Source organism: Daktulosphaira vitifoliae, unplaced genomic scaffold (assembly GCF_025091365.1).
Source record: "Daktulosphaira vitifoliae isolate Bord-2020 unplaced genomic scaffold, ASM2509136v1 Scaffold_1, whole genome shotgun sequence".
Taxonomy (NCBI): Eukaryota; Metazoa; Arthropoda; class Insecta; order Hemiptera; family Phylloxeridae; genus Daktulosphaira; species Daktulosphaira vitifoliae.
The window spans coordinates 1,867,545-1,890,905 of record NW_026099572.1 but is presented as its reverse complement, the minus strand read 5'-3'; the positions used below and the strand labels follow the sequence as shown (position 1 = coordinate 1,890,905).

Sequence of the window (23,361 nt, the reverse complement as noted above, 5' to 3'; positions counted from 1 at the left end):
ATACCGTAGATGAACGGATGAGTGACCACACATGTGCAAAAAGCACTACGTTTTCAGTACAAAACGGGAAACCACTGCACTTAAAAACTTCCCTAGGATATAAATAATCCAATTGGTTTTAACCATCCTAACAGTTGAAAAAAAAGAACAGATATGACATATATGTATTATTTATTTAATAATTTATTTTATGTTTTTATTTCACTTTAATGTATGGCCTTACTAGACATCTAAAACTATGATTCACTTGATCGTTTATAGTTTATAGTTTTCAAAACTGTAAGGTCAATTACCTTATAGTTTTAGAAAAAATTATTTTTAATAGTCTAATTTATGGATAATCTGAGGTCAACCAAACACAAAAATTAATTTAAAAACAATTTTCAATCCTAATTCTTGAACTAGGAGAAATTAAGTACAAATAAATAACTCAATAATGAATCAGGAGCAAGTTTATACTTCTTATCCGTCATTTTTTAACACTTTTTTTTGTAGTAAAAATGTTACTATTATAACCATATATCCATAAGCACAATTAAAAAAAAAATGTTGTGGGTGCTAATTGTATTTTCTCCCCAATCTATGAAATACTTTACATAATTTAGGATACATAATTATCTACATTTTTGGAGGGACTAAGCCTCCTCTAGCCCACCTAATTGCGCTTATGCGTATATTATACATTTTATGGTATATAATTTTAATAGTTTATCTTAAATGGGCTCAATATTAAGTAATTATCGTATTGAGAACTCAAATACTTAGGACTTGAAGTATGCGCATACTATTATCATAAATTATTTATGGCCTTTGTCTAGCTTTGTGTAAGGCGATTGTGCATCGGACATTTTGTAACTAATTCATGAACACTAATCGTGCGTATCCATTACCCGCGAGTTAAATATTTAAGAACAGTATCTTGTAAATAACACAGTTATTCTATTTTATACCTCCCCCCCACGTTATTGTAACCACTATAATAATTTTAATGATTTCGATAGTTAGCTAAAAAGGGTTCAGTATATACTCTACTCACTTGGGTATTTATCTTACTAGTGGTCAACTAATTGTAAAAGTAAGAATTTGTAAAATCAATAATCTTCATTTGTGTTAATGAATTGGTTGATATTAATTATCATGCATAAATTTACACTGTCTATATAGAATTATTTTAACTAAATAATTACAACTTTACTGTATATTTTAGATCCAAATTTGTTTAGATAATTTCCAGAAGTTTTTAAAACATTTATTGTATTTAAAAAGTAAATTATAAATAATTAAAATATTTTTAAGTTTTTTTGTGTTATATACTATTGATCAAGTTTGGAGGATTTAATTTCTTTACCTTTTTTTTCTGAGAATGTATTTATTAATTATTTATACTTCAATTTTAATCTAATATCTTACAAGCTCTAAACTTGACCACTAAAATAATATTTTGTAACTTTTTTAAGTTATCTTTTTGAAAAAAGAACAATGATTAAACTACTAATATCATATTTATTTACGGCCAATGAAATAAATAAATATACTTATAAACTTTAATGTTTTTGGCTGCTTCAAATAACATTCAAATAAATTAATTTACTACAGGCAAATATGAAGACAAACAAACATTTACAACACTATAACAACAAAATCTAATTTGGCGATAAAAAATTAAGGACTTTACGGAAAATTAATTTTTAAGGTCATACAATTTTAAATGCTTCAATTGACACGTATAACTTTGGCAATTTTATATGTGTTTACTCGTTTAGAATTAATCAATCTTTGACCAATAATGTGTAAGTAAGTTACAATTAACAGCAAGTTATTAAAATCAATTTCAGCAAGTTTTTTGATCCATTTTAAAAATAAACAAAATGTATTGAACTTATTATTATAGTATTAATAGGAGTATATTAAAAATAATTATTATTCTTGAAATGTGGCAATATTTTTTCTATACTGAGTTTCCCTAAAACAAGAAAAAAATGTAAGAAAATTATCTCTAGAAGTTTTATTTTATAATAGATATGTGTAGATTAATAGATGTATAAGAAGATTAATTAGCCGTCAATTACATATTGTATTATTTTTTCTATTGCCTGGAATATTAATAATAAATAAATAATCAAAGCCATTGTTTTTATACATTCTGTCACGTCTGGAACGACTTTGTAGTGTGCAATAATTAGTAACTCAGGAATGGCTGTACATTTATGTACAACCAAAATATAAGCAAAAGAAATAACTTACCAGTAACTGCGGTGACATACAAAAGAATTACGGCAAAAACTGTTGCAACTGTTGTTGGAATCGACTCCATCACTACCAGATGACCGCAATCATATAAACTTTTCCATCTGAAATAGATTACAACACATTAGAAACATACGTGTACGATCATTTTCATTTTTCGGTGCTAAGTTCACCGCTAGAGTTTGGTATCATCCACTTAAATTAAACTTTGCTTATACTAAAACAGCTGCTAACTGACAATCGACAAAATGAATTGTACTTATGCAATTAAAACGTTTTTCCACCTAGAACGAGTAATGAAAAAAATTGTTTTTCATTAAAGTTAATAAATAATGTATTGCGTTCAAGTCAGTCATATTGTATTCAAGAATTAAGTCATACATGTATTTTTTTAATTGAAGACTACGTCGTTTTTATATCCATGTGTCTTCATAAAACAATTTATCATTTTATTATCGGTAATAGACCTGGTAGTTGACAATAAGTAACAGTAGTATACAGCTATTGACTGTCCATTTTTTCTGCGTTTAATATTTCTATCATTTCGCGAAAAAAAGGTTGCTCTCAGTGAGGAAGTGTAATTTTCTCTCTAAAATTGTTTTCAAGATTTATGTTTGAAGGTTAAGTTGATATAATAACTTAACTGCAAAAAATAATTTTTAAAAATTCTAACATTTTCCGTCTTACACATTGGAATTATAAAATAATATGTTAAAACAGCAATTCGCCGAACGAGAGATTTTTTCATAACACCTTACGCGGCACCGACTACCTTAACCATGTGCTTTGATACGGCAATATATTATACGTACTCGTGACACTTCACGTGTTCGTAACAGAATAAAATTAAATTATATTTTGACCCACTTCTCATAAATTATATTACAGTAGATGAAGAAAAAACACTAAAACCCTCACTCGTCAAATTGCGGATATTGTTAGAACTTTTTGAAGTGGAATATTATTTTTCTTATCCATCCACTCTTTTCGCATTATTTTTAAAAACATTTTTGGAAAAATGTTAAAAAGAAGATTTATCAGCAGTGTGTTTTTTGCAAACTCTAAGCACTGAAATATGTTTGAAAAACAAAATTCAAACGTCATTTTCTGCGGTTAAGTGAGTTCCGGAAAAATATAAAGTTTGACTTCACTCGTCCTTAAAAACGGCACCGAATTACAGAAACCGAAACGATTTATCGTTTTCTCAGCTCGAAACTCGTTGGCGCGTTTCATTGCTTTTATACGTATATATCGTTTACATGTACAGCGTCGTCGTCTGGTTCAGGATTTAGGCAACTTTGAAATTCCATTGTCGTTTCCGTACACACACAGGCATACTATTATCTGTTGTGTCGCATTAGTGTTTACCCGGCTAATCAGAAAATCACAGCCCTTTCGTGCCTTGTCACGCGCCGTTTGTTTTTCACTTTTTAAACGACGTTGTATTTGATCTTTATCGTCCGTTAATCCTCTTTCGACTGTACTTTACATACTGGAAACTTAACTTATCTGTTACCTACCTACTATGTTTAGATATCCCCAGGAGCCGTCTGTGTACGTGGTGTTCGTGTATTTACGACGAGTAAAATATTAAAGCACGTCGTTCGAGCAGAACAACTGTAGTTTCGCAGTAAAAAATTTTTATAACACTATTCAAATTGGTGAATTTATATACACCGGGCCGACTTGAATAAACCTTAAGCAAGTATCCGGTTATTTATTTTTCGGTAGACAAAAGAGGATAGAATCATCTTAGTTTTGGTTTATGTTTGCTAAAAGGTAAATAGCGGTCATTTTCATTAGTGAAAATGACTTAAGGTATTTTAAAACATCAAGTTATACGCCGTATAAACTATTACAATTCAATGAGATACCAAAATCCAAAGTATAGCGATGTATAATTGATGTACTTAATTTACTGGCCGAATATTATAATTGAGTGTTTTGAAACTACAAATTATTACTTCAGTAGTTATGTGGTAATCAAATTAAGCGTGTGGAGAATTCACTCGTTAAACAAAGTTTTCAGAAACTTGTTAAAAGTTTTTTAAAGTAGTTTCAATGTTAGTACAATGTAATGTTCTTTCTCAATTTCGGTCTTTTGTTTAGATTACCTATAGGGTTCATAAATATATAATGTACATGGTAAATAAAATGAAATTTAAATTAATATTTTCGCATTTCAAAAGTAACAAAAGTGTTTTATTTCTTATTTTATTTATTAAAAATTATGTCTACATTAAATAAATATGATTCAACTTAAATACAAAAAAAAAAAAAACAAAATCCATATAAAAATATTATATTAAAATAGTTTTCCAATATTTTGTTTTATTTTTAAATCCGCGTGTATAATATATGACTAATAAATAATTTGATACTTATTACATTTAATTTTGTTCTTAGTAAATTTTTTTATAATTTGTTTATATATTTTTATTCGTGACAAGAAAATAATTTAAAAATATAGTTGAAAACTTTTAAAGAGTTTTACACCTATTTATTTTTGCTTTAAGATTAAAAAAGAAAAGTTTTTCCAGATTTATTACCGTTTAAGTAATATAATTACATGTTGGATACATAAAAAAATATAATATATACGATATGCATTTATTCCTCAAATTTGTTGTTGTCATTAAATTATTTGTAAATTTATAATAAATCTTGTGTTATTCTTTAATTTATTTATTTTTTAATGTGTGGGCATTATACATTTTTGTGTAAATTAATACATTCCTTTTAAATATAAGTTTATTTATAAATACATGGAAAAAATGGGAATAGTGTATGATAATAATTATAAATTTTTAAACTTCAATTTTAGTTGTAAAAACGTTAAATTAAATGTCAGCTTTAAGAACAGCTATATAATGACTGATCAGGTCTAGTAAATATAACGGATAGCTCTTATACCCTTTGATACAATCATTACTTTACTGTAATTTTTTTTTTAATGTTTATAAATTCTTAGGTTACATTAAAACCATATTTTTTATTAGTTTTTTAATAATAACATTTCAATACATCAATTATTTAGCCTTTTTCTTACAAAACATTTTTATGGAACAATAAGGATTTTAGGAGCAATAATTATCGATTTACAAGCATTTTAATGTATAGTGTGTATAGAGTAGTATGTAAAATGCACGCAATTCGAAAAATATTTCTATTAAAATAGTCATCGACTCATTAAAAATGTTTGTATTAAAAATCCAGTAAGCTAATTATTTTAAAATTTTGAAAAAAATTAATGAATCTTTTTATTATTAAAAACAAATATTAAAAAATATTATTTTAACGTTGTCTAATAATACATAAATTATTTTAAACATATACAGCCAAATGTTAATTGTATCAGAATATATAGGGTGATCAAAATATGGTAAGACACTCATTTTCTCAGAAAATTTTGAGAATTTTAAATTTTATTATAGAGAAAAAATATCAAGTTTAAAAAACTCTACAATAATATGTAGTCAAACTATTTTGTTTTTCGTCTCTTTAAGGATAAAAACCCTTATTTATAATATTCTTAAATGGGAACCCTTATTTTTAACTTTATATAATATGATAGAAAAAAAAATTACAAACAATTTCGTTCTTATAATATTTTTTATCTGATTAACCGTTCGTCCGTTACAGCTTGTTAAAGTTAATTGATTTTATTTTAAAAAATTTCTATTGTCATTTTACTATATTAAATACAGAAGTCAATATTTTTATTTGCTGTTGTATAAACCAAATTTTATTGATTAAGTTATGACAGGTAAATTAGCAATAAAAATGTACTATGCACTAAATGAGTGATAACAATAATAGATTCAAACCGGGGGATTTTTGGTGTATTATTAATAGCTAAGTCTATGGTTTTGTAAGACTAAAGGATCTAACAAAAATACCGGTTGCACTGCCACCGATATTATGAAACGTAATAAATGACAATATTTTTTCTGGAAGTCAAAATCTTTAAACAATTATAAAACGTAAACGGTTGTTCGGATAAAAAAAATTATAAAAACAAAATTTGTAATTTTTTTTTCTATCATATTATCAAATCAAAAATAGTGGTTCCCATTAAAAAAAATTATAAATAAACATGTTATCCCTGAAGGGATAACAAAAAAAATTATTTAACTACATATTATTGTAGAGTTTTATAAACTTAATAATTTTTTTTTTTACACAAATTTTAAATTCTCAATAGTTTCTGAGAAAATAAGTGTCTTACCAGATTTCGATCACCCTGTATAAGTGTTATCATCGAGATTTGTTTCATATTTATATTATATTATTTATAGAGTGGTCGATTAAAAATCGTTATTTTTCTAGGAAACCATTAAAAATTAAAAATTTTTAAAATAGATAAAAACCTAATTAAAAAAATGTTTTTTCTTATTATTTTTTTTTTTAGTCAATGAACTATATTTTGTATTGATTGTAAAATTTTAGTGATTTTTGACTAAATTTACAGTATAGTACTGTATAAATACAGTAGTTAACATTATCATGATGTCACATAAACAAGTTTTTATTGACAATTCTTGTTATCATAGATAATAATTTATGACCAATTGAAATATATTATTGTTGTTGTCTCTAGAATTATGAAAACTAAATTAATGATGAATTTTTATTTTGAATCCAAATCTTTAAACAGTTTATCGAACAAAAATATTCAAGGACAAAAATGGTTTGAACATTTTCTAATTAGAAATTGTCTATAATATACTAAAACCCAAAATAGAGGTTGGGTTGAGTATATGCCGTATAATAAATAGCTTTTTGAATAGTTAACTGTGTTTGTTAGCCACAACAATTCACGAGGAAATATATTTAGGAGAAACAGATGTAAGCATGATTTATTTATCTGACATAATTCTTAAACTTAGACAGAATGAACACGGCTTATTTAAATTCGAAGCAATGCACGAGAGCTATTTAGAGGCAATTGGCTGTTTGATGATTTATACTGTTTATAATCTCTGAAAGCTACACCTAAATGCCTATGTTAATGTTGACATTAGAATATGGCACTATTTTACAAAATTGTAAGTCATCTTGGAAATAAAAGTAAGCCTTCTCATCTTAATATAAAATCGCAGGTGACATAAAATTAGCTTTAGCGTTTTTCAAACATTCAAAGTACTTAAAAGTGTTTCTTGGGAGTCATAAATTTAGAAGCACGGAATAAGTCCTATTACAATGAAAATAATTATGGAATAACAAAATTTCTCAATCATTAGGAAATATAACTTTTATTAATTTGTTAATAAATTGATTTAAAACTTTTGACGCACTAAAGAAGTGTTAAAGTTATAATCTTTATTAATGATTCATTAATATAATAAAATATTCTAGTTACTTCTATTAGTAATTTTATCAAAACATTACATAAAGACAATTAATTTATAAATGCATTCATTCTTTATAGAAAATTTAACACAACACTTAAAATTAATTTAATATTTAACTATGACAAAAAATGATTTAAACATTTTTGCAGTGAAGAAAGTGGATATACAAAAAATAATTATTATGGGTAATAAGTGTAAAGTAAAAAGAACTTAATTTTTTTCTCTAACGCGATTCTCATGTCGAATACCAACTTTAAAATTAAGTAATACTAACAAAAAAGAATTTGCGAGAAAGCTTCTAACTCGAATTTATATAGTTTTCATGAGTAGAATTCTTTTTTTGGTAACAAAGGTCGGTTAGCATCGGTTGACCGTGAATGGAAAACCAAAAAGATTTAGGTTGCTGCCGAATCCTTTTAAGGTGACGATCCCATTTTTTTTAATGATGTATGTATTCTATGTCTATCCTTAGCCATCTGTGTTATTCCTAGACTCTGTTCCGGTTGCAATAAATCAGCTACATTTATTTTTACCCGAAATAAAATTAAACCAAATAAACGATTACAATAATTTAATTAACATTGGGACGCTTTGACCATTAAACTAATAATATTACAATACTTTTGGTGGCGTGTATACTATTATCATAAAAGTTATATTATAAATGCGATTTATCTGTTATTTAATCGTATTTTTCTTATATTGCACATAAATTTAATCTGTTATATTCAAGTTAAGCAAAATTTTGTATGTCGCATGTCAAATGCATAACAAAATTTGAGATATTTGACATTTTAATATAATTCATAATAGTTTTTGGTTTATTATAGTATTCTCTTACTAAATATACAAGAAACTTGTATAAAACTTGATTATATAAAATTTAATATAAATGCCCAAAACAAAGTAGCACACAATGTTGTAACATATGGAAGGTCGAAACTTTGAAGCCGTTTATCTCAAAACGACGTTTCTTGCACTCACTCAGTGAGGTTTCGAGGAAAAAATTAAAATAATATCATTATTTTGTCTGTTGAAATAGCCATTTAAAAATATTAAACATCCAAATTATTATTTGTTATGTTTTTTATGTTCATTAATGAAATAAACGTCTATACAATGAAAACTTAGTTTCATTTTAATCCATCCACTAAGATACCGTGAGATTATAAAAATCATATTACAATTTTTTCTTTACAATTTTTGGTAATGTTCTATAAATCTGATTTCTTTAAACCTACACAAAATTATTTTTAATATAATGTAATTTAATATGAATAAAGAAAAGTTATCCTTCATCTCGATTTCTAGGAATTATTGGGCATTATAGTGAAAAATCATACAAATGTTGGTAAAAATGGCTGATCTTAGTAAAATTTCGTTACTATGCAAAAACAGGTGTAATTTGAACAAAATGTCTGAGGGATCTAACTTGATGTCTCCCATCTTTAGAAATATTTCTATATAAATTTACATCTTCATAATTTTTTAGGGGCTGTGATAGAACTAGAGGTGGCTAAGTTTCCTTTTGGATTCCTTAGATTGTGTTATAAAAAATTATAGTAGCTATAAAAAGTCACAGGTTATATGTTTAGTTATTGGAAAAACTTTTTTAAAACTAAAAGGGTAATTGTTAAGTTTTTATTTATAATACATCAAATATTTGCCTCGTCGACAATTTTTTTAAATTTTTATAATGTTCCAAAAAACTTAATTTCTTTTACTACATAAAATTTAAGCTATTACAATGTATTTTAAAACGAAAAAAAATCTATCCGAAATCTTGATTTTTAGGAGTTATTAAAGTCAAAATAATACAATTTTGGAAAAATTGATCTATTTCGTAAATTTTGCATAGTAATGAAATGCTTATATTATTCCAAATTTTTTGAAATTAAATCATGTAATTTTTTTAAATATGATAATTTTTCAAACAATTTTTTAAGTGCGCACTGATGTATTTAATGGCGTTAATTGTAAGCAATGTCAAGTTTCCATTAGTATTAGTAAAAAAAAATACCTCAACTCCACAACGCTAGAAATAGAATTGTAACTAACTTTTTTATCTGATCTAAATGTTTATCTTGATAATGTCTTAGATTACTGAGACAAGTTACCACATATAGTATATCATATGGTATATTTGTCTAATTTATTTATTTTATTTGTATTGATATCTTAATATAAATTTTATCTGTATATTATACATTAAGACATAAACATTTTAACATTTATTATTTTATTTTTATACCATTAAACTAGTAAATTGGTATTTTATATTTCATTTCCACAACAATGGGCTTTATCTCATTTTCAGCGTATTGATGAGCAATTTTTATGTCTGAAACAGATTCGATTAATATGACTTTTTGGTTCAAATAATTTGGATATATTAAATGATATCTATGAGTAAGTTTAGATTTTGAGTACAATTTTTTTTCTATATAATCTTAATAACATGATGCGCCCAAAGAAAATATATTTCAGCTCAACTAAACAATTTGAGGGTAATAAAAAAACATAACAGAATGTAATAGCTATGTGTGCATCTGTTCTTTGGTATAGTAAAATGTAATGCCGTAAATAAATTATTGTACAAATTTATTTATATGATTTATAACAGTTTGAACTTTTCCGCTTTACATCCTAAATATTTTTAATTGAAGATACAATTTATTTTACATTACATTGAATTATATTATATTTATTAAAACAGGTATATATATGCAATATATAACAAAATTCATACATACATTTATTACATTATATTTATGTAAATATAATAATATATTATTTAAATCTATAAAATAGTTTGTCACCTAAAACATTTTTGTTCTGAACCTATAGATTGTTGTATTTCAAATAAATAAAATTTAAAAATACTATGTTTTATTTCGATCTGATGTACACAATAAGTAAAATTTTTTTTTACATTTCTCTATCTAGCATATACTAATAGCAATAACATTGAAAAAGAAAATTAAACAAAAGTGTGTAGAAGCGCTGTCTACTATGTTATAATCATTCGACACGATGTTAAAAATATATCTCTAGCTTTTAGAGGATTTTGCTGCTATACGCGCATTCTTATCCAAAATTAAAACGTTCTTGAAATTTGCGGGTTATTCATTCACCGCATTCTTTCGTGTATTCATTCGCCTGTGCAACCCAACAAACGCTATACTTTCTCCCTTGGGCAGTGATCTAGGCTCTGTGGAAACACAACTATAAAAATAGTAACAATGGTTCTAACGTTGACTGGTTAACGTTAAATTCTACTGCCTTTTTCGAATCCAACCGCCGACACTGCTATGTTTAATTAAGTACTCATTGGATTACGGACACTAAGTACCATACATTTTCGTTTTATTTTAATTAAAAAGTTGTGACAAGACTCAAGAGAAGAATTGTAAAACGAAATTATAGTTTCGGTGTCTTTTGTGTCTCTAATTCGATTTCGTGAAAAAAATAACTTTAACAACTGTTTTAGCGATGAGCTTGCCTGGTTAAATAAAAATGCCTTTAGTTTACAAATAAGTGAAACATACTGACAAAACTTACAAAGTATATATTTTTTTCAACTAATTTAAATGAGAAACTAATTAAATTGTCGATCGAAGTGTTATAAAAGTCAAATTATTGTGTCATATAGTTTTTTTTTCATGCTGAAAAATTGTTATATGACTTATATATACATATATATTAATACGTTTTATTAATTATTTCAAAATCAATTAATGTTTTTAGAAAGCAAAATGAATTCGATTATATAATCTGTCTGTTTAATTTTTGTATTCAAACTAATATCAATACTATATATTAACTTTTTGTAGACGCAATTGAACAAAATTGTTGGGAGACTTAACTTAATTTTTTCCTTCCTCAAAAATATTTTTACAAAAATATATCATTTTATGTGAGGGGGAGTACTAAGCCTTTTCTAGATACCTCTAAATTTAGATAGATATAATTATTTTATTAGGGTTGAAAAGTACGTAAAATTTGTAAATACATATTCATTTTTATTCAACTTTAGTAACTAAAACTTTAAATTTCTTTATGTTGTGATATATATATATATATATATATATATATTCAATATTATATTATGTTTACAATGTATATGTTTAATAAAATAACAATGATATATTGGACAACGGTTTGATGTTTGTTAACACAATAACAAAAACAACAGTAGTTTTCAAAAAATATGTAACTTTATTGCCTTAAGGAAATGACCTCTACTCAATGGCATATTAATTTTGGTACTTTACTTACAATATAGTACACTTAAAAACTTTGCTACTTCTTTAGACAACAATAGGTAACCTTGTTCTCAATTTATAATTCATGCAAATATAATAAAATACTCTTTATAATTATAAAATATCAGGGTTGGTTATACAGGGTGTTTATTAAATAAGGAAACAGATCAATTGTTATAAACAATGAGAACAATAAAAATCCGTTTCCTTACTTACTGATTACCTACATATAATTTTCTGTTTTGTAAATATAAAGCAAGAAATGTATATAATTTGTGTTGTTTTATGTGATTCGATATTGGGTGAGTAATTATAAAAATAGTTCCTCAGTCATTTAATTAACTGAAGTTCATTTTAATAACCATAAGAAAATGAATACAATTTCTAATTTTCAAGCATGTTTCTTTTTAGTTAAAAATTTTACAATTTGGTAACTTGAATAATTTTTATGAAATTTTTTTTTATTAAAATGATAATCAAAATAAAATAATTCAAATACTTGAGTAAAAAATTAGCAATTTAAAACAGTTTCAAAAATAATTGACTCTATATATTGATACCATTGATTTTAATCATTCAAAGCTAAATTAACTGATACGTCTTCCAAACGTTTTTAATTGGACATAAAAATTTCAAGAATGTCGATTGAAAATTAAAATTCATTATAAGGTATTTGCGTATAATTTTATTTTAAACAAGAATAAAATTACTAAACGCCTCAGGATATTTTATTTGTACAGTAAATTATTTAAATGACATAATTATATAGATGTTAAATAAATACTCTTAAGTATAAACATTCTCTTTATATGAAATGATGATAAAAAAAGTTAATTAATTTCATTGAAATTTGCTTTACATATTAATTTTTAAGTACAAACATTAGAAACAATCAATTTAGAGCCTGTATCAATATGATTTTTTTTTTTGACTATTTTGCTGGATTTCTTATCTAGACCTAAAATCCTCCTGTCATAATTCTCCTGCAGTGCCATAGGTCATACAACTCGGCTACATAACATCCCAGTGATTCCAGTTGGATTACTTGGCTATATCGAGCACGGTGTTTTGGAGGCAAAATGTTTTATAATACCTTCTCTTTCATAAGAAATTCAATCAACTGTCAATAATTTACAATGGCCATATATAATCATATGTATAATTTATATGGTTATATAACCATATAAAAAATATGCGCATTTAGTTAAACGAATTTCACGACCCTAACGAACATAAACAGGCTAAAGAAATTTCTAGGATAACATATCAAATATTTTTGAGCAAATTCTGGTTGAAATTTCAGATTGTAAATCAAAAAATGCTAGTGGTAATAAGCATTTTACCCAACATTTGCCAACATTTTTATGAAAAAAATTGAAAATCTGAGTGCATTAAGTAACTAACAGAAGTACAGTATTCAAACATATTTGTTATGGACTACATTTACGCAAGGAAAATGAATATTAATATATTGACGTGGTATTTTTGGTCAAGTTAAATCTTTATTGATATGTTAGACCTTAAAATTTGTTGAAGATTACAGTTACTTAAATATAGTAATTTTATTGTTATTATAATAACGAAAACCCTGAGTTTTTTTCCATTGTTCTCGAGGTTAAAATCCATATATTGTAAAATATATAAGAGGATCGAACATTATTTTGATGGTAAAGATAATTTAAATCTAAAAAACAAGAATATAATAGCCAAAGATACTTGCAATTTTTTAGATTTTTTAAGTCTTAGTGTAATTATATATATATTTTGATGTTTTATTTTGTTATTTTACTAATGATATCAATTATTTCAATAATTTAAAACATAGTTAAAGTTACTTCGATATAATTTAGAACGATGTAAAAAGTTAAGCAAAATGATTTATAGTTCATTACAGACATTAACGCTTTCAACACTATAATGTAGAAAGCAGTTGAGTTGAACTACTTAAGAAAATCTTAGGAAATAACATTCCGTTTTGTAGAATATTTGGTATAAAGTGCCACGAAATAGTTAAGTACGTACAAATAGTGTTTCAGCACAAAACCGCACTGTAATATTAATTTTCTCAGCAAAAATATTTTTGTTGTTTATTTTAAAATACGATTCTTCTTCTTCTTTGACTTAAAACCTAACGCTTCGCTCTTACTCTCAACAGTTACCATTGATATCCCATAGGATTTCCTTAGCACTGCATGGTTTATTGGATTTTGGCCAAACAGTAACCCGGTACATCTATTTTATACTTTTTCCCCTATGTCCCACAGCGATAACTCTGGAAGATCTTCGATCTATCTTAATTACTTTACGCTTGTCCTATATATAAAATTCCATAAACAATAATAGCAAAGTTTTAACGGGAAATGAAACTCGGCCATTGGCGCATTTATATAATGTACCGGGTCGAGCCGGTATATTGTTTTTAGACATCACAAACGGTGGTAATTTATCGCCCAAGTCTATAAGAGAGACAAGTACAGAATACGCCCAGACAAAAATATAAAATCAAACGTAATTCGATTAATACTCAGTTTCATTGCTAACTCTTGTTAGAGTAATAAAAAAATATCACAAATCTCTCTTCCACTAAAAAAAAAAAAAAAATCTTTTTATGTTTGAACTGTTGTCAGGTATATTAACGTTCAAAAAAATTTGATGGTGTAGTAGTTACAGANTCAAAAAAATTTGATGGTGTAGTAGTTACAGACTTTCTAAGAAACATAAAATAGAAGAAAAATTTATGTTACAATTTATTTCTGGTCAATTTTATCAATAGTTTTACAATGTTAGCTTATTTAATGTAGAAACATTACAGTCAATTTCATTGATTATATTTTTATGGCAATTTTATGTTAACTATAGTGAAATATTTATATGTTTGGATATAAATAAACGTAAATAAAAATATCATTTTTTTAAATGTTAAACCAACAAAACTCTATGGTAAATTAACATTTACTAACGTGTTCTACGCATTATTGTAAGAAAGCCAGACTTAAGATATTTTGTTATTCAGAGCAAAATCATAGATGTCACTTTTTATTTTTATAACATTTTTCAGTTTTACTCATAATTTTACATTTTGCATATAAACATTAAAGTTTCTTAAAATGCTACCCGTGTTACCACTTATACTTTGATCCGTTCTTGATTAACCGTCTTTATCCTTTTGTTATTTATTAATAACTAAATTTATACCTATATATGTTAAATTAATATGTATATACGGTTATATACAAATAGTAAAATATTGAATAGTGTGACATTTTACATTTAGAATTGAAATCGCTTAACTCTAAATGGCACAAAAATATATTGTTAGTAAAAACTGCAAAGACAAACTTCGACAATTATATTGTCACAATGAGAACACTGCCTTTAGTGTTTTGTAGGGTAAACAAAAAGAAACATCAGGGTTAGATTTAAAATATATTTAAGCAATATAAAAAATTTAATGAAATTATCAAATTTCTGATGGCTAAATTCTACTAACACGTAACAAAACATTAAAACTATAAACTTTAATTTATAATTAATTACAAATAACTTGATATAAGGAAGAAATAGAAACATTTAAAATAAATAATTAATTGTATTTTTTAAGCCACTGTACAATTTATTATTAAATCGTGTGTAAATTAACGAAAATTATGACAAAATCGAATAAGTATATGCGACGTCACATAGAGTATATGTGATGGGTGTATTTTTTGGGAAAGTTGCCAGCATGTGTTTATTGCTGTTGATGATAACATAGCTGTCAAAGTAATTAATTGCAATTTTTTACTAAGAATATTTTTGGGGCTTTAAGAGTTCAGTAATTTTTTTATTTTAGATATATTTTTAATAAATTAAATAATATTAGCCACAAATAGTTAATAATTTTTTACTGTCATTATTATGTATATTGTATGTAATTTTTAAACAAAGTATAAATTTTTATTACTCGTTAATAATACAAAATAAATGTTTTAATTATATTTATTATTTTAAAATAACCGGTCAATTTTAAATACTAGTTATAACTTGACGAAAACCTTTTGAAACAATTAAAATGACTTCATGAAATCTCTTCATTTTTTTAAAATCTACTTTTTAGATTATAAATATTTTGAAGTAGTAAGAATTATTCAATATTATTGTAATATATCTTTCAGTATAAATTTAATACTTTTATACATTAACTTTCGAATTAGTATTCAAGTTTTCGATACTTTTATACTAACGTATCCATGTATCTTTCATTTGGGTAACATAAGTGGATTTGAAAGGATATCCAATGAATCTCGTACAGCTGATGCCAGTTCACATAAATATCAGTTTACGCATAAAAGTTGGACTAAAAACTTTGTATTATACTTTATTCTACTGCCGCACTGCATATTCTGCCGTGTATCACGTTGTCGATTACCATGTTTAGCAACTTGTAACAAATCATCTAAATATAATAGACGATAACTTTTTAGCTGGTAACCATAACACTAAGTTATACTATCTGTATGTCGAAAGTTCGAGTACTTAAATTTTCTACAATAGATCTTTGAACAATTTTTGTTATAACTTTGTTTTAACGTATTAAGTAAGTTAAAGAATTATCTCGAATCTTATCTTGTTATCGAGAAATAAAAATTATTTATTTGATATTTTTTAACAAATAACAACAATGTATAAATGTTACTTGTTGAGAATCCTGAATCCTTATTCAAATACTTTTTTTTTTATAAGTATTTAAATACAAATATAAAAATTTAAATGAGTCTTTTAAATATTTTGAAGTATTCACAGTTTAAATTTTAAGCGTAAAACGGTTAATTTTTTTTTCTTTTTTGGTGGGTGGGCCTACCTACCGTTTCATAATAAATTTAGTTGTTACAAAAAAACCTTACTCTCAGGCTTGTTTCTAAGATGTTTTTTTATACTAAAATAAATAATATTCCTTCAAAAAAGTTTATTTTCAATGATAAAACCAAAGAATATCATGACTATCATAAACTATCAATCGTGTTTTTCCAACGCTACCTTCTGTTAATTGACAAAACATTATCAACAACGGCTGTTAAATTGTATTTGTATTTTAATTGTAATAATGTACATTATTAATAAATATAATATGCGTTCTAAACGGGTTTTTCGTAATTTGTACCCATAGAAATGATATAAATAGTACTATAGTTGTGGCTCTCAAATTATAAAATATGACAAATATAAATTGTGAATAAAAAAAAAAAATGTTTTAAAAGTATTAAATACAAAAGTATTTACAGTCAAAGTATAATTTTTTAAATTATTTAGTATAATAAAATGTTTTAAGTGGTGTTTTTTTTATAATAACGTGTTCTAATGACAACTCGGCGTTTAACGTAGGCAATTCAAGTACGTATGTGAATAGGTGTACCATTTAAAGTATACTTCATTTGGTTTTATCTAAGTAAATCAATTTTCTCATATATTTCGGTATAGGTGTATAGTACAGTAATTTATTTTTCTGTGGTATTATACATGTAATATACTTGTACAACATACATATATAATTTACTTTATGAAAAAATACTAAAACTCCTGTTCACATAATTACTATGACCATTTTCCTTTTTTTTTTACATTAAATTAAATTATAGAAATTTGTTTTTTTAAATACACAATAAGTTAAGATAAGTGTTATAGGAGTAGTTTTTCTTTCTAATCTTTCTTTCATTAGTCAATTTTGGGAAGTATGACTTCTATAAAATTATCTTCAAATACTCAATTGTAATCATCAATTGAGCTAACAGACTTCCAACTGACGTTAAAAAAAACTATATTACGAACTCAAGTAAATAATAGATTTAACAAAATTAGTTAAGTAAAAAAAGGTAATATTGCAAAAAAAAAAAACAAATGAGCTGTTATTTACGTGGTGGTAGATGGGAATTTTCAACTACAAAACACGATAAAAAATAACTAATCTACTTAGTATAACAACTTCGATAACCTTAAAATCAATGAAAAGTTTTCAATTATATATTGATAATTAACTTTATGCAGATGAAAAAATTGAACTAAACCATTTTCTCATCGGCCAAATTTACACATTAACTTACTTCATATATTTGTACTTTTGAAATGGTAAAAAAATTTAACACTAAACTAAATAAATTATTTATCTATTTAACTCATTAAATAAAGAATAAAGTATAATTCTATATACAAAATTATTCAAATTTTATTATGTGATTTACACATCACTGAACTTGTACTTGATAGCGTTTGAAAATAACAAATGATTGATTTTATCTAAGCAATATTCAAAGTTTCATGTAACATTAAACAAAATCATTTGAAAACAATATACTGCAACATATATTTTACAAAAAAAAATGCTAATCCCATAAATTTCAGTTTCAATAAAAAAAAAAATTACATTAATTTAAAATGTTTTTGATAGGAAAAATGTATTTATCTGTGTAAATAAGTCTTCTGTATATATATTTTTTATCTTAAAACAGTTAAAACAAATTTTACTTAATTTATAGATGGAAGTTTTATTGAAGTGTTTTTAAGATTTTGTATTGGTTATTCCTAATAATGTTTTTAAAATCATTTCATGTTATGTTACGAATTTTTTTTTACTACCTTTGGTATTGAATACAACTGTTGCATTTTATGAAAATGTTTTGTTAAAAATCTTCTTACAATAACTTAAATATTTTAAAAACATATAATTTTGGTTTTACCGAAAATTATATGTTTGTTTCGTGTCATCATTTAATAAATATTCTGTTGAAAAGCGTTGTGACACGACACCGCGTCCTCCTCTGAGCGAGCGACCACTTGTGTCTCGATATCAGTCGTCTAATATGACAATCGGTTGTCATCGTGTGGTCGACCCGCCCTCTCCGTCGACTATCAATTGCTAATTATGCGTTCTATTATGTTTCAACGTTTTTCTATGCAACTCTATGTCTTTGCATATTTTTCTGATTTAGTTTTGCAACACAATGTCTAGACTTTTCCGACGTCTTACGCGATCAGTGGATTATTTAGATTAACTGTTTTTTTATTGTTGAGATGAAATGTGTGTATTGTATTGTTTTTTTGACTGAACCTAATAAACGATCTAATAATTGAGTAGTTTTAACAATTATTGTTACATAAAATAATTCTTGTGTCATCAACGGTTATGTAATGATAAAGAATATAGTTATAAGAGTAGGTATTTTGACCAAGTTTGGATATTTAGTGATTTGGTCAATTCGCGAGCTGTTGAGCTATGGGAGTTGTTGAGTTCGAGGGTTTTAGAACAATAAAGACAAGTAGATATAATAAGATAAATATAGATCCTCCTTGTTGAGGAATAAAAACTAATTAATTGGTAAGTACTTTTAATAGGACTCTAAGGCACTAGGCGGTGGTAATCTGACCCGCGAATACCCAGTCGAAGTTTCTATTAATTCATTTAGATGCACATTAGGTTTTTACACTCTTTCCAGTCACGGGGCGATAACACGACCCTCGTTACTCTGTAATGTGTATATGTATAAAGTGCAAACAAATTTACTTACTTCTTTTAGATAGCTTGCGTAAAGATTGCCGATAGTCGAAATATTAAGTAGGAAATATTTTCTTGAATTGCGCTCATTCGCAAACACGAAAATTCTATAATGTTTCTTTTTAAATAAATTAATAAAGTCTCGACGCAAAATAATTATATTTCAATATCGTCTTAAAATCAACCGACGACGGAATCGCGGCGAGTTTGAAAAAAATAAACTGGACAAAAGAATTCTGAATTCTGTATTGAATTCAGAGCTTCAAAAGTGCGTTAGCTCGTTGGCACGCTCGCTCATGGATGTGCAAGCAGAACTAAGCCTTTTTATATTATTTTTAATTACCCCTATCTTGGCCGATCCCGAGTAGTTGGGATTAAGGCGAAGAAAAAGAAGAAGAATTACCCGTATCTTGGGATATTGTCGTCAGCGCTTTTAGTGATTCTCAGTTTATTGTACATAACATGATTATTATTTTAATATAAGATGCATGGTATACAATAATCAATTTAATACATATGTAGTAGATAGTGTACAATATATATTATGACAGATAAATAAATTATTTGTTTGTATACCAATAATATAAAATACAGATTATACAATTTCATTGATAAATGTATAATGCGTAATGCAAAGCATTAGTTAAATTACAACAGTTATTTAAATAGTCCTCAAAAATTTCTTCGAGACCATGATAGTTGAGATAATAATTTAATCATAAATGCGAAGAATATTTAAATTAATGAATGATGAGAAACTTGATAAAGTTATATATGAATAGTTATAATATACTTACTTCAGCTACGTACGTGTTTTAATTTGATTCTAGTCGACCGTTTTAATTTAATCGTATTATGCTAAGGTTTATACGGCAAACAATCCATTTAATGACAAATACTCCATTAGACATTCAAGTATATTTTAAAAATCAGATTAAAAAAACAGCCTATATGTATTAAAAAAGTTTTTAGAATACCTAAATATTTTTATCGTAACAGTATTAAATAAAAAGTAATATAAATTTTATATTACTTTTTATTTTAAGTAGACGGGTTAATAAATAATAATCTAAAAATGATTTTCAGAATTTAGATAATTTACTCATTAGTCGACAAGAAAAGAGATTTTTGATAGTATAAAGAGTGATAGGTTATTATAAAAATGACTATTTTAAAAATCTCAATGGTATATTTGTAGGGACCAAGGAATTTCCAAATCCCTTTTTATATATAAAATACTACTACCTATACAGGGTGTTCAGTAAGTCAGGAAACGAGTTTCCACTTTTCTCATTGTTTATAACAATTTACCTGTTTTCTTACTTACTAAACATTTTGTATAGTGTCTCATTTACAATAAAACACATAATTAATCGAAAATCAAAAATAGTACTGACAATTTTTAATTGTTTCTTTTATGATATTTTAATCTATCACATATAAACTCGTTAGTTCGTAAAAATTTCTATTTCAAATTAAAGCAATATTCACAGGTAATACATTTTAAATAATTATATTTGTTGTTTTTATATCTGTTGTTTTAATATTTTATTTAACTAATTTTAGGTCATATGAATAATTAATTAACTTATTTTAGTTTATTTAGTAGTTCTTTTAAGTTTTAGCTTCGATGCGAAGCTGAGAAGGTATTGGTTTTACTATGATGTGTTTTTTTTTTATATTTTTTTTTGTCTGTTACCACTTTTACTCAGCTGTCACCGAACGGATTTCTTTCAACGATACGTCAAAAGATCACAAATCGTATCTAGTCGAAGACATTACCCTCAAAAATTGAAAAAATTTCCCTCGTTCTCCGTAAATGGGGGAAACCTCCAAAAAAATTACAAATTTAAAATCGCTAATTTTCGAAATTTTTTTTACTAAAAACTGCCGTAACTTTTTCAAAAATGAACATATTAATATGATATTTTTTTATAGATGCTTGATATTTTTGTCTATCATTTGGTATATATATTTTGTAAATTTGACACTTAACCTGCTCACAGGGGGGGATTTAAAATGACAACTTTTTCACAAAAAATTAACATTTTCATCTTAACTTTTGAAAATGTTCCAGAAGGTCTGACACTTTTATATATATCTTAAATTAAAGCTAATGTAATGCACTTTATTATAAAAAAAAAAATTTTACCTCTAGACTTGTCTTCGTGGTGAAAATGGCTACCGAAGGCTATTTTTGTGTGAAATTTCTCGATTTTATACTTTACATTTTTTACTTTAAAATGCTATAACTTTTTAAAAAATGTATGGATCAATACAATTTTTTTATAAAAAGTAGTATTATATACATCTTTCATTGGACATACTTTTTTTTTAAATCAGATCATTTCCCTATATACGGGGGGCTTCAAATATAAAAAATGCATATAGAAAGTAGAACTTTTTCAACTTAACTTTTGAAAGTGTTCCGGAAGGTCTGACACTTTTATATATATCTTAAATTGAAGCTTATGTAATATACTTTAATTTGAAAAAAAAAAATTTGACCTCTGGACTTGTCTTCGTGGTGAAAGTTGACATCAAAGTTAATAAAAAATTACGATTTTTGTAAAATAATTTTTTTTTATATTTTTAACTTAATAATGCTCTAACTTTTTCAAAAATGAACATATCAATATAATTTTTTTTTATATAGATGCTTGATGTCTTTACTTATCATTTGGTATATTTTTTTTGTAAATCTGACACTTTATCTGCCCACAGGGGGGGATTTAAAATGACAACTTTTTCACAAAAAATTAACTTTTTCAACTTAACTTTTGAAAATGTTCCGGAAGGTCTGACACTTTTATATATATCTTAAATTAAAGCTTATGTAATGTACTTTAATTTGAAAAAAAAAAATTTGACCTCTGGACTTGTCTTCATGGTGAAAACGGCTACCGAATGCTATTTTTGTGTGAAATTTCTCGATTTTATACTTTACATTTTTTACTTTAAAATGCTATAACTTTTTAAAAAATGTATGGATCAATACAATTTTTTTATAAAAAGTAGTATTATATACATCTTTCATTGGACATACTTTTTTTTTAAATCAGATCATTTCCCTATATACGGGGGGCTTCAAATATATAAAATGCGTATAGAAAGTAGAACTTTTTCAACTTAACTTTTGAAAGTGTTCCGTAAGGTCTGACACTTTTATTTATATTTTAAATTGAAGCTTATGTAATATACTTTAATTTGAAAAAAAAAAATTTGACCTCTGGACTTTTCTTCGTGGTGAAAATAGACATCAAAGTTAATAATAAATTACGATTTTTGTAAAATAATTTTTTTTATATTTTTCACTTAATAATGCTATAACTTTTCGGAAAATGAATGAATCACTAAATTTTATTTTTTTATATATGCTTGATGTCTTTACCTATCATTTAATATATAATTTTTGTAAATCTGACACTTAACCTGTCCACAAGGGTGGATTTAAAATGACAACTTTTTCACAAAAAATTAACTTTTTTAATTTGACTTATGAAAATGTTCCAGAAAGTCTGACACTTTTATATAAATCTTAAATTAAAGCTAATGTAATGTACTTTATTATGGAAAAAAAAAATTCCGAATTTTTTTTTGTCTTCACGGTAAAAATGGCTACCAAATGCTATTTTTGTGTGAAAATTCTCGATTTTATTTTTTACATTTTTAACTTTATAATGCTATAACTTATTGAAAAGTGTATGGATCAACACAATTTTTTTATGAAAAATAATATTTTTTAATAATTTCTTTTTCATTCGACATACTTTATCTTAATCAGGATATTAATAAGGAACTAGCAGATCATGTAGCTTTTGGAATAATACACTTTTTTTAAAATTAAACACTATCTAAAGATTTGCATCGAAGCGTTTTTTTTTTATAGTGATTTTAATCACTGTCAGATATCATTATACTTGATCCAACTATGCCACGTCACCACTGTGCCGCGACCCCACTGTGCTGG

General features: G+C 25.5%; 1 protein-coding gene across 3 annotated transcripts in view; it reads right to left on the bottom strand.

Annotated features, from left to right (window-relative positions):
- The window catches only part of LOC126893780 (myotilin-like), a 139,567-nt gene that overhangs the window by 76,860 nt on the left and 39,346 nt on the right, over positions 1-23,361 (bottom strand). For all 3 annotated transcript variants that reach the window (XM_050664274.1, XM_050664275.1, XM_050664273.1), the window contains exon 2: positions 2,245-2,351. In XM_050664274.1, the coding sequence (XP_050520231.1) occupies positions 2,245-2,314 (70 nt within the window). In that variant the 5' untranslated portion in view covers positions 2,315-2,351. The remainder of the gene's footprint in view (positions 1-2,244; positions 2,352-23,361) is intronic.